Source organism: Marmota marmota, unplaced genomic scaffold (assembly GCF_001458135.2).
Source record: "Marmota marmota marmota unplaced genomic scaffold, marMar, whole genome shotgun sequence".
In the NCBI taxonomy this organism is placed as follows: domain Eukaryota; kingdom Metazoa; phylum Chordata; class Mammalia; order Rodentia; family Sciuridae; genus Marmota; species Marmota marmota.
The window spans coordinates 66,412,052-66,422,847 of NW_026000174.1; the positions used below are offsets into that span (position 1 = coordinate 66,412,052).

Consider the following 10,796-nt stretch of genomic DNA (forward strand, 5'->3'; position numbering starts at 1 on the left):
GCACCGACTCCTGGGCCCGAGCCTCTGGGCCCCGAGCCTCTATGCCCGGGTCTTCGCAGTCGGCTCAAGGCCTAGGTCGGGGCCGAGCCTTCCGTCCTCTCTAGAGCAGCCCGCGTCTGGAGGCGCGTAGTGACGCGGGGCTGCAGACCACGAAGGACCAGGCTGGCCGTGCAGGCTGGCGCGGGGCTGCGGGTGTCTGCCCCTGGGGCTTCGGGCAGCTTTCTCCCTAGAGCCCCCTCTTCTGGCCTTTCGGACTTCTTCTGCCTGCGTAGGCATTGTTTTCTTAGACCCTGGAGGATTTAGGACTTTCCCAAAACAGCCACACCCTCTCCTTTTCTACCCAGAAGTTGGGCCCCTGTGGCCGAGTAGGTCACAAGGGTGTGTGAGGGACAGCTCTGCTCTGGGGCATGGGCCTGGCCCAGCTAAGAACCTGGGATGAACTGGTCCAAAAGGATTGACCTTAAATGTCATTCAGTGCATACTCACTCCACCTGCACACTTGAGGAACTGAGAACTGGCAAACCCAGGTCCCCAGAAGGGCTTTGTTCAGGATCACCTATAGTCACATATATGTATAGATCACATAAGGCAGAGTCAAAACTAGAATTTGGGTCTCCTTGCCCTTTCCCAATGGCTACTTAGAGTGGGGTCCCCATAATAGACCTGTTCAACCGTTGGATGACTCCACAGCACTCTTAGGTACCACCTGCTATGGTGGATACCATAATATTATATTTGGAGGAAGGTGATAGTGTTAGCCCTATTTCACAGGTGAGTAAAGGGCTCAGTAGTGAACTGGTAGAGGAGAAATGTTGTGAACAGCTTAGACTAGAATCATAAATATGGATTTGACCACAGCTTTTTACTATTGGGCAGATTATTCACCTTTGCACAGTTGTTTTGTTATTTGTAAAATGGGCACCCTTAAGGATACCTAGGCTAGCAGGAAGAAGAAGAGTGTGATAGGTAAAGAGCAGGCTCACAGCAAGCTCCCATCTAGCTCAGGACTCCACCTCCTCATCTTACTTTCCCCAAGAGGCCTCTCCACGCCACAGCACTCCCGGTCTTCTGGGAAGTGATGTTAGAAAGCAGGGAGGAAGCTGGTGTCATCAGGAAGAGTGAATCTTGTGGGGAATGATTACTTTTCTCCCTTATTTTTTAATTCTAATTCTTTGGCAGTGCTGGGGATTGGATCCAGAACCTCACACATGCTAGGCAAATGCAAGCTCTATGCTCTCATCTTTTTTTTTTTTTTGAGATAGGGTCTTATTATTTTGGCCAGGGTGGTCTCAAATTCCTGGGCTCAAGTGATCCTCCTGCTTCAGCCTCCCCAGTAGCTCCAACCAAAGGTGTGTCCTATCATGCCTAGCTATCCTCTCAATTTAAAGATGAGGAAATGAAAGCCCAGAAGGGGAAGGACATTGCCAAGATTACACAGTGGGGTGGAGCAGGGTGTAAGACACTTGCTTCCAGATTTTAAACCTGCTTCTCTGCTCCTGGGCTGTGCTTGTTCCTGGCCCAGCAACCTGCAGCGGAGATGCCAGGACCTATAGTAATCCTTTTTTTTTTTTTTTTTCCCCCTTTTCTAGGCGTTAACTGTCTGGCCTATGATGAAGCCATCATGGCGCAACAGGACCGAATTCAGCAAGAGGTGAGGGGCTAACGAGGATGGGAGGGAGTGGCTGGTGACCCCATCATGTGGATGAATAGACTAGGCCTGAGTCTGTTCTCTATCTGTACTTCAGAATCCCATTCCTTTCTAGGCTGTGGTGGATGCTTTTATGGGGGTTACCGTACCACTGGGTTATCAGCCTAGCTCCCCTTTTGTAGGTGTTCTGGTTGTTAGGCGTGGGTCACTGCATCTCCATGCCACAGCATGATGGGTTCCTGCCTTCTGCAGATTGCTGTGCAGAACCCTCTGGTGTCGGAGCGGCTGGAGCTCTCCGTCCTGTACAAGGAGTATGCTGAGGATGACAACATCTACCAACAGAAGATCAAGGTGGGAGCCTGGCTGGAGGGGGCAGGAGGGTGCCTGCTTCAGTCATGCTCCTTGCTCAGCCTGGTCTCTGAGAGGATAGGGTATTGAGGAACACCTGTCAGTGCTAGTGTGTGCATGCTCTGGACTCAAAAAGATAATTCTTCAAATCCACACTGCCACTTGGCAGCTATCTCCTTGGCAGGTCCTCCGTATCTTTGTACATGACTTGTCTTCATTTGTAAAATAGGGATAGTGAGGGCTGGCAAAGTGCTTGCCTTGCACGCACAAAGCTGTGGGTTCCATCCCCAGTTCCAAAAAAGAAAAGGAAAAAAAAATAGTGTGATAGTGAAAGCATCTACTTGTAGGGTGGTTTTGAGGTAGAGGGAGGTGTTGCTCTGTGGGGCCAAGTGCAGGCTGGGCAGGAGCCAGCCATCTCCATGCCCGCTGAGGGGCTGACCTGGCTGGTGCTGAGCAGGGCAGGAGGGCTGCATAGGGATGTGCCCCACTGCCCACCTCCTGGACATTTGTGGAGAGTGGGCAGTGGTAGAGAAGCAGGGCCACAGGCTTCTACACAGGGCCCTGCAGCATCACTCAAAATAGGCAAGCTGCTTTACCACCCACCTTGGTTGAAGTGTGAGAGTGGGTGTGTAAACAGCATTTAGTAGGCTCAGCACAGAGTTGGCAAATGTTACTCTTCTCACGCTCCCCAAAGATCAGAGATGCTTAGACCCTTCCACCTGGAGAAGGCGCCTGGCAGAGGCCAGGCAGGTATGATTGAAGCTGGTGAACATTGAAGGCACCATGGTTCACAAGCTGCCAGACTGTGACAGGGAGTATTCGGACTGTCACTCCACTGTTGCCAGAGAAGCCAGAAATAATGAAATCTCCTGACTTCTAACAGTTGGCAGCTAATTCAGACTTTAAATGTGTGGGGCTGGGGTATTGCTCAGTGCTGGAGTATTTGCCTAGGATGTGTATATGTGTGAGGCCTTAGGTTATGTCCCTAGCACCAAAAAAAGTAGGTCAAATAACCTACCTGAGGGCCAGATCCATCTGTGTGTGGTCTGAGATCTGCTTATACATTTTGCTCAGGGTGTCTGTAGTTTCCCCAAGAGGCCTGTGGGGAGATGCAGGCATTGCCTTAGGAGGCCAGTACACCTGGGTTCTTCTTGTGACCTCTGCACTCCATCTGTGTGGCCTTGGGCAATGCACTGAACTTGGAGCTTCCATTATTTGCTTATCTCTGGCTGGAGGGAGATGATTCTGATCAGATGCTGGTCAAGTCAGTGCTACTGCCCAGTGAGGCTGGGAAGCAGTAGGCTCCTCTTCTCCTATGTCGTGGGTGAGTGGAGTGCTGTCCCCATTTCCTGGCCTACCTGCCATACTAGGCCACTATGGTAAGGACAGGATGGTCCTTGGATCCTTCCCACTGAGTCATTCAGCAAATGTTTTGAATGTCCAGAGCCAGCTATCCACAGGAATGCACCTTAACGTCCCATTCTGATACCCCATTCTGTGTGCTTTGGCCAAGACCACCTTTTCTCCGTGGGCAGAGAGACAAGGTGGTAACAGAAGTGCCCATGTGGACCTGGGTGCAGACTTGGTTCCTCTGCAGAATGGGCCTGTGGGAGGAGTCTAGGATGATGATCATGAGCACTCAGCAGAAGGCTTGGCACTGTGTGTGCGTGTAGGCAGGGGGTGCTTCAAGGAGGCTTTTGCAGTAAAACCTGCAGCAGGCCAGAGTGACTTAGACCCAGGTGGTCCGGGTAAGCAGTGAGAATGGTTGGCTAGAGATGCAGTGAGGGAAGAATCTGAAGGATCTGCTGTAGGTGGAGATAGGTGAGGGAGAAGTGAGCAGAGCCACAAGGCTGGAGTGATTGAGGTGGGGGGGCCTAGGCGAGGAGCAGGTTGGTGTGAGGTTGTGACAGACTTGTTGGTTGATGCCAGTTAGACAATTCAGAGAGGTGTTGGGGAGCTGGGCACAGTGGCTTATGCCTGTAATCCCAGTGACTTGGGAGGCTGAGGCAGGAGAATTGCAAGTTGGAGGCCAGCCTTGGCAACTTAGTGAGACCCTGTTCCAAAAATAAATAAATAAATGAATGAATGAGACAAAAAGGGCTGGGGACTGGGGTTGTGGCTCAGTGGTAGAGTGCATACCTAGCATGCATGAGGCACTGGGTTCACTCCTCAGCAGCATATAAAAATAAAGATATTATGGCAACCTAAAAAAGGACTGGGTTGTAGCTTAGTGGTAAAGCACCCTGGTTCAATCCCCAGTACCAAAAAAAAAAAAAAGTGAAGCCAGGGGCAGAAGTGGAGCTGGTGGGTAAAGATTGACATTTGGGACTGCTTGGATTGTCAACACTGATGTCACCCAGCGAATGTAAAGAGTTGAAAGGTGGAAGCCATCCCAGGGCATCACCAGGCATTCCTATGGCCCTTTTCTGGCAGGTGCTACGTGTGTCTTGAGGAAGGGCACTACAGGTTTGTTGGAAGCCCCGCCCTTCAGAGTGCAGAGGGATGAGGGGCGGCCTGTAGGGAGGAGAGGGTGCAGAGTCCCCCAGCCAGGTAGGGGAAGTGCCCATGTGGAGGGCATGGTGTGGAGGTAGTGCTGGGAGGGGCCAGTCTGGGGAGGGCCAGATTTGATCCTCCAAACTAGGAGGGCTTTTGTGACATTGGCTGGAGCAAAGTCCTCTCACAGAAAGGTGAGCTGACTGAGCAGGGACAATGCTATGAGTAGTTTTGCTGCAGAGGAGCCAAGACAAGAGTGATGGCTGGAGAGCAGTCTGAAGTCAAAAGAGATTTTGCTTTTTTTTCCTTTCTTTTTGGAAACAGCGATTGAACCCAGAGGTGCTCAACCATTGAGCCACATCCCCTGCCTGTTTTTTATTTTTAATTTTGAGTCAGGGTCTTGCTAAATTGCTTAGAGCCTGGCTGTATTGCTGAGGCTGGCCATGAATTTGTGATCCTCCTGTCTGGGATTACAGACATACATTTTAGTTTTGTTTTTGGTATCAAGGATAGAACCTGGGGGCGGTTTAACCCCTAAGTCACACCTCCAGCCCATTTTATATTTTATTTAGAGATAGGGCCTTGCTAAGTTGCTTAGAGCCTCACTAAGTTGCTGAGGCTGGCTTTGAACTTGTGATCCTCCTGCCTTAGCCTCTTGAGCTGTTGGGATTATAGGAGTGTGCCCCTATTCTCAGCTTGAGATTTTGCTTTTTTAAAGCAAGACATAACTAGATGTTTTCTGCTGATGGGTCTAAACTTGTTGGGAGAGATGATTTGATGCAGGAGGAGAGAGGACTTCCTGGAACAATGTCCTTGAGCACTAGAGAGGGAACAGGCTTGTGTGGAGTGGAGGGGCAGTTCAGGTAGCAGTTAGGACTGAGGGACAGATGTGAGAGATCAGGAGAGAAGGCAGTGGGTACACTGTGGTGGCTGAGGAGGTTCTCAGTTTAAAAATGACTGAGGTGGGGGGAGAGAGTACTCAAGCAGGGGAGCAAGGCCTGTTGGTTAGGAAGCACTGGTAGCCACTGTGGTGGGGAAGTATAAGAGAAGTCTCTCTCCCTTTGGGGAAGAAAGTGGAAAAGTTGAATGGAAGCCAGTTGCCGAGGCTTGGGAGGCTGAGACAGGAGAATTGGGAGTTAAAAGCCAGCCTCAGCAATTTAGTAAAGCCCTAAGCAACTCAGCAAGACTCTGTCTCTAAATAAAATTCAAAAAAGGGCTGGGGATGTGGCTCAGTGGTTGAGTGCCCCTGGATTCAATTCCCGTTGCCAAAAAAAAGGCTGACTGGAGATGGTACCTGTGAGTAGGCAGGTAGAAGCTAGAAATAGACAAGGAAGGTTGATTAAACCCCAGAGGACTGTGGAAAGGCTTCGGTGGGAAAACTGTTTTCAATTGGGCTGAGCTGGACTGTGCCACGGGCTTTGGACACCTGGCTGGGGCGTGGTACTTGCCACTGCACCCCTGCCCTGATCTGCTTACCCTGAAGGTCTCTTGGATGAAAGACTGGAAAAGTTGCGTTATCAAAGACAGATTCACTCTCCTGCATGTTAATGTTTTAATTTTATCATATGTGTGTGCCCGCATGTTGCTGGGGATGGAACCCAGGGCCTTGCATCTGCCAGGCAAGAGCTCTACCTCTGAGCTACACACAGTCCCTCGCCTTTTTTTTCCTTTCCTGGTGCTGGGGATCAAACCCAGGGTATCACAAATGCTAGGTAAGCACTGACCTTGTGCATTTTTATAAACAAACAATGCTGTAGCCCAGCTGTATGGCCTGGCCAGTGGCTGGCAGCAGTTTTCGCCACCCAGGCAGCTAGTTTGTACATAAGAGCACAGCTTCCTGAGTCACTGGGCAGTGATTCCCTTCATCCATTCTGCAGCCTGGAGTGGCTTCTTGGAGCTTAGTTGCCATCTGCTGTGTTGTGACCTTTGTTGGGGCCATTTCTTGGGCTAGCCCTAGTCTGGGCAAATGTTGAGGGGTCAGGTGGGGGGGGGGCTGCCTCTCTGCAGGACCTGCACAAAAAGTACTCATACATCCGGAAGACCAGGCCTGATGGCAACTGCTTCTATCGAGCTTTTGGATTCTCCCACTTGGAGGCACTGCTGGATGACAGCAAGGAATTGCAGCGGTGAGGAGGGTGGCGCATGGGCACCAGAGGGCAAGGCTTGTGGGCACCTTCTTCCCTCCTGAGGGATAGGAGGATGGTTCCACCTTAGACCAGGAGGTTGGCTGGACTCCTGCTGGGGGCTTCCCTTTGAGCTGGGTTGAGGGTGGCCTGTCTGAGGCTGGACAGTGTGGGCTGGGCCCCTGCTTTGCTGGCTGAGGAGCTCTTCCGCTCCTACCCACAGGTTCAAGGCTGTGTCTGCCAAGAGCAAAGAGGACTTGGTGTCACAGGGCTTCACTGAGTTCACAATTGAGGATTTCCACAATACGGTGAGCTCTGCACCTGTCTCAAGCTGAGCCAAGATGGAGGGTGGTTGACCTGGTTGGGTGGGGTTGACCCCCTCCTCCTCCCTCACCTTGCCCTTTGTCCCTCCATGGGGGCAGTTCATGGACCTGATCGAGCAGGTGGAGAAGCAGACCTCAGTAGCTGACCTCCTGGCCTCCTTCAACGACCAGAGCACCTCGGACTACCTTGTGGTCTACTTGCGGCTGCTCACCTCAGGCTACCTGCAGCGGGAGAGCAAGTTCTTTGAGCACTTCATCGAGGGTGGGCGGACTGTCAAGGAGTTCTGTCAGCAGGTGCCAAGCCCCCTCCCACTGGGGACCATCCCTTGTCTGTTGCCCCAGGGTGGCAGGTGCCAAGGGGGTGGGAGTGCACTAGGGCCCACGGGTCCTGGGGAAGGGTGCTGGGAAGGGCCTGACCAGTACCTCTGCTGCAGGAGGTGGAGCCCATGTGCAAGGAGAGTGACCACATCCACATCATCGCGCTGGCGCAGGCCCTTAGCGTGTCCATCCAGGTGGAGTACATGGACCGTGGTGAGGGTGGCACCACCAACCCGCACGTCTTCCCTGAGGGCTCTGAGCCCAAGGTCTACCTTCTCTACCGGCCTGGACACTACGATATCCTCTACAAATAGGGCTGGCTGGCCTGCCGCTGCCCTGCCTGCCTCCCCCTCTGCCAGGCGCTAGACATGTACAGAGGTTTTTTTTGTGGTTGTAAATGGTCATATTTCACTCCCTCCCTTTTCCTGTCACACAATCTTCCACGTTTTATTAAAGGGGATGCTGGTGGTAAGCTGCGTGTGTGCGTGTCCCTGCTGCTGCCTGCCCACTGGCTGCTGTGTGTCTGGCTGCCCCGCTTCCCTCAGGTGGGTCCCCCAGTTTTCTACCTGTCCAACCCCAAGCTTTCTCACCAGGAGCAGTTTTGAGGGGGCTAGGCCTCCTGGGGGACCCTCCTGGTTGCTTGGAATTGTGCTCTCTAAGGCCTCCCCCTTCCCCCTTCCCCTTCCACACTTCCAGTTGTGGATATTTCTCTGGGAGTTGCCTAGGTCTCTGGCTTCCACCTTGCTGTCCTGGCCAGGGCCCCAGACCCCAGCCTTGTGCCCTCCACCAGGGATCTGCATGACTGGAGAGTCCTGGGCAGAGAGGGCTCACAGGATGGGACTGGCCCAGGCCAGGTGGTGGAGGGGGCACCAGCCTGCTGCAGGAGGAGTGGCCTTCAGTCCTCAGGTCTAGGCAGGGCTTGCCAGTTCCCCACTCTTCCCCACCTCTAGGCCCCCTGCCTGTGCCTGCTTTGCACCCTCTTTGCTTGGGCCAGTGTCTGCATTGCCTGCCTTTTGCCTTTGCTTCTCTTCTTCACCCACCCCAGCACATGTGGGGTCTCAGCCCCAGGCTGTGAGCTCCTTGGGGGCAGGCCCTCAATAAATGTGAAGTGCTGCTGCCGCCTTCGCTGTCCAGCCTGTGCCTCCACACCCGCCTGGCTCACCAAGAGCTCTTGCCAGTCCCTATAAGCCAAAGCGCCTGACTGAGGCTCCATTTTGGGTTGGCTTCCCATGCTCCAGCCCCAGAACAGTCAGAGCTCAGACACTGGGAGCTGAAATAGTCATTTTATTAAGAGGCTCCTTAGGGGCAGGGGGCGGGGAGCGGGGTGGGGTGTGGAGCTGAAGGAAAGAACAGCATGGCCTTGCCCAGGCCCAGACCGCGGGCTTCAGCTACCTCTCAGAGCTGGGAGCGAGGTCCTGCAGGCCCAGACAGGTCTAAAGGCAGAGCAGAGAGGTCAAGGAGCTGAGGGCTTGCAATCGCCCTGGCTTCCCCTCCTCCCTACCTGGGGGTGAGCCCAGTAGAGGCTGAGCAGGTGTTAGTAATAGGTTAGTGTGTAGGGCAGCCTTAAGGGGCCAGGCCCTGCTTACCAGTCCTGCTCAGGCTGGGCTGCGGGGAGCCTCAGGCTGGAAGGCAGAGGACAGTGAGAGCCCAGCCCAGAGCCGAGAGGGGAGGGGCAGGGCTGGCCGTGGGGTGGGCGCCTTTGGGTTGGGGCAGCGCGGGGCACGTACCCACGGGGAAGTAGTGGGGCAGAAGCTGCCGGTAGATGTTCTCGTCCTTCTCAAGGAATACGCAGATGATCAGCCGATCCACCTGCGTCAAAGGGGTTGTTCAGCCTGTCTTATTGCTCGGGCCCCCTATAGGTTTTTACCTGCCTTGCTCTGGGGGGGTCCCCTCCTCTGGCCCTGACTTTAGAGCTCACACTGAGCCTTCTATAGAAAGGGCTTGGGGTTGTGCTCCCGCCACTCCCTTCTCGCTGCTACCCATGAAGAAACAGGCCTCAAAGAGGGCTGGCACGACCCGATTGGCCCTATGCTCAGCACCCTTGCTCCCGGCGCGATGACCAATGTGGGGCTGGTGAGCCGGGCGGTGTTGTGGATAGCGCCCGCCACCTCACTCCACGGGGCCCAGGCCCCACCTTGTCTTTGTGCTGCTCCAGCCACTCGCGCAGCGCCGCCAATACTACTTCGGCCGCCGCCTCATTGGGGTAGCCTGGGGGCGGGGCGGGGCGGAGCGGGGCAGGTGAGTCCAGGTTCTGGGCCCCGCCCCGCCCCCTTGCCTGGGCACGCCCACGCCCCGCCCCCTGTGTCTAGGCCCGCCCGCTCCCCGCCGCGCCCTGCGTGTGGGAGTCCACTTCCCACTCCCCTCTTCTTCCAGACCCCACTCACCAAACACGCCGGTGGAAATGCAAGGGAACGCCTGGGACGGGGGAGAGAGGGGATGAGGACATCATCACTCTGCACCCCACTTCCTGCCAGCCTCCTCCCGCGGGCCGCCCCCGTTCCGCCGCTTGGTGACCCTCACCACGGAGCGGAGCCGGTGCTCCAGCAGCAGATCGAGGCTACTAAGGTAGCAGCTGCGGAGCTCCTCAGCCTGGTTGGCGCTGGGCTCCCCGTGGGCAATGGGCCCCACCGTGTGGATGACGTCTGCAGGGGGCAACAGGGTCAGCCGGGCCGGGGTCTCCGCTCAGACCAGAGCTCGCGCATTCCCCCTGCTGGCCTGGGTTGTAGGGGGGCAGGAAACAGCCTTCTCCCCCCAAATTCTGAGACTCCCAGAGGACCCCACCCTTGTGGGCACATGGGTAGGGTCCGAGTCCACACGTGCGCGCTGACCCGCACGCCCATAGCTCAGTGTCGCGTCACGCCCATGTCTGTGTGAACCCCCACTGAGACCTGGGCGCTGAGTGGGGAAGATGCCTCCCCCTCCCTTCAGGCCCCTGCTGTTCCCCAGCTCTTCCCTATCTGCTGCCTGGGATGCTGGAGAAAGGGTCAGGCCCTGGCACTTGAGGTTAAGAAGTGCCCCCTCATGCTCACTTCCACACAGGTGCCCTGGCTGCGCCCCACGGCTGTGGCCTGTCAGGGACTCACACTTGGCCGGCAGTCGATAGCCACTGGTGATCTTGGCCTTGCCGGTATCGCAGTGCTGCAGGGTCCGGCACTCGTCGGTGAGCAGGGGTCCGGCGGCCCGGTGAATGCAACCGTCCACTGCGGGGGAGGAGGGAGTGAGCTGTGCGGCTCCCCGCGTCCCTGAGGCGGTCAGGCGTGGCTGACCCCCTTTACAGAGAAGGCTGAGTTCCGTGGCTGAATACTCCCAAGCCCAAGCCCAAGAATCCCTTCCCTCGGCTTTGCTAAGACTTCAGACACCGCGCCTTTCCCCGACAGCCTCTGTCCGCTCGCTTCGTCCCGCCGGGAGGTGTTTGTTTCACATCTGGGGAGACCCAGGTGTCCAGTGTGGTTGCAGCTGGGCTCAGCGGGAAGAGGCGCGGGGTGACCGGCAGGGGGCGCGCCCCGCCCACCTGCTCTTCCGGCCGCGCCGGAGGGGCTCGGG

At 55.5% G+C, this 10,796-nt stretch overlaps 2 protein-coding genes across 6 annotated transcripts in view; one reads left to right on the top strand and one right to left on the bottom strand.

The window, feature by feature from the left end:
• Positions 1-7,725, top strand: part of Otub1 (OTU deubiquitinase, ubiquitin aldehyde binding 1) — an 8,174-nt gene extending 449 nt beyond the window's left edge. The window contains exons 2-7 of the mRNA XM_015478156.2: positions 1,590-1,651; positions 1,901-1,999; positions 6,497-6,615; positions 6,836-6,920; positions 7,035-7,229; positions 7,370-7,725. Of these exons, the coding sequence (XP_015333642.1) occupies positions 1,590-1,651; positions 1,901-1,999; positions 6,497-6,615; positions 6,836-6,920; positions 7,035-7,229; positions 7,370-7,567 (758 nt within the window). The 3' untranslated portion in view covers positions 7,568-7,725. The remainder of the gene's footprint in view (positions 1-1,589; positions 1,652-1,900; positions 2,000-6,496; positions 6,616-6,835; positions 6,921-7,034; positions 7,230-7,369) is intronic.
• A 792-nt stretch (positions 7,726-8,517) lies between these two features.
• Macrod1 (mono-ADP ribosylhydrolase 1) overlaps positions 8,518-10,796 on the bottom strand; it is a 142,925-nt gene continuing 140,646 nt past the window's right edge. For 2 of the 5 annotated variants that reach the window (XM_048789066.1, XM_015478155.2), the window contains 7 exons: positions 10,337-10,453; positions 9,774-9,895; positions 9,638-9,668; positions 9,388-9,461; positions 8,981-9,062; positions 8,840-8,875; positions 8,518-8,686 (listed from right to left, as the gene is read on the bottom strand). In XM_048789066.1, coding sequence (XP_048645023.1) covers positions 8,871-8,875; positions 8,981-9,062; positions 9,388-9,461; positions 9,638-9,668; positions 9,774-9,895; positions 10,337-10,453 — 431 coding nt within the window. In that variant the 3' untranslated portion in view covers positions 8,518-8,686; positions 8,840-8,870. Of the gene's footprint in view, positions 8,687-8,839; positions 8,876-8,980; positions 9,063-9,387; positions 9,512-9,542; positions 9,669-9,773; positions 9,896-10,336; positions 10,454-10,796 lie in introns of those variants that run through there. The other 3 variants (XM_048789065.1, XM_015478153.2, XR_007342479.1) reach the window with 2 other exon arrangements.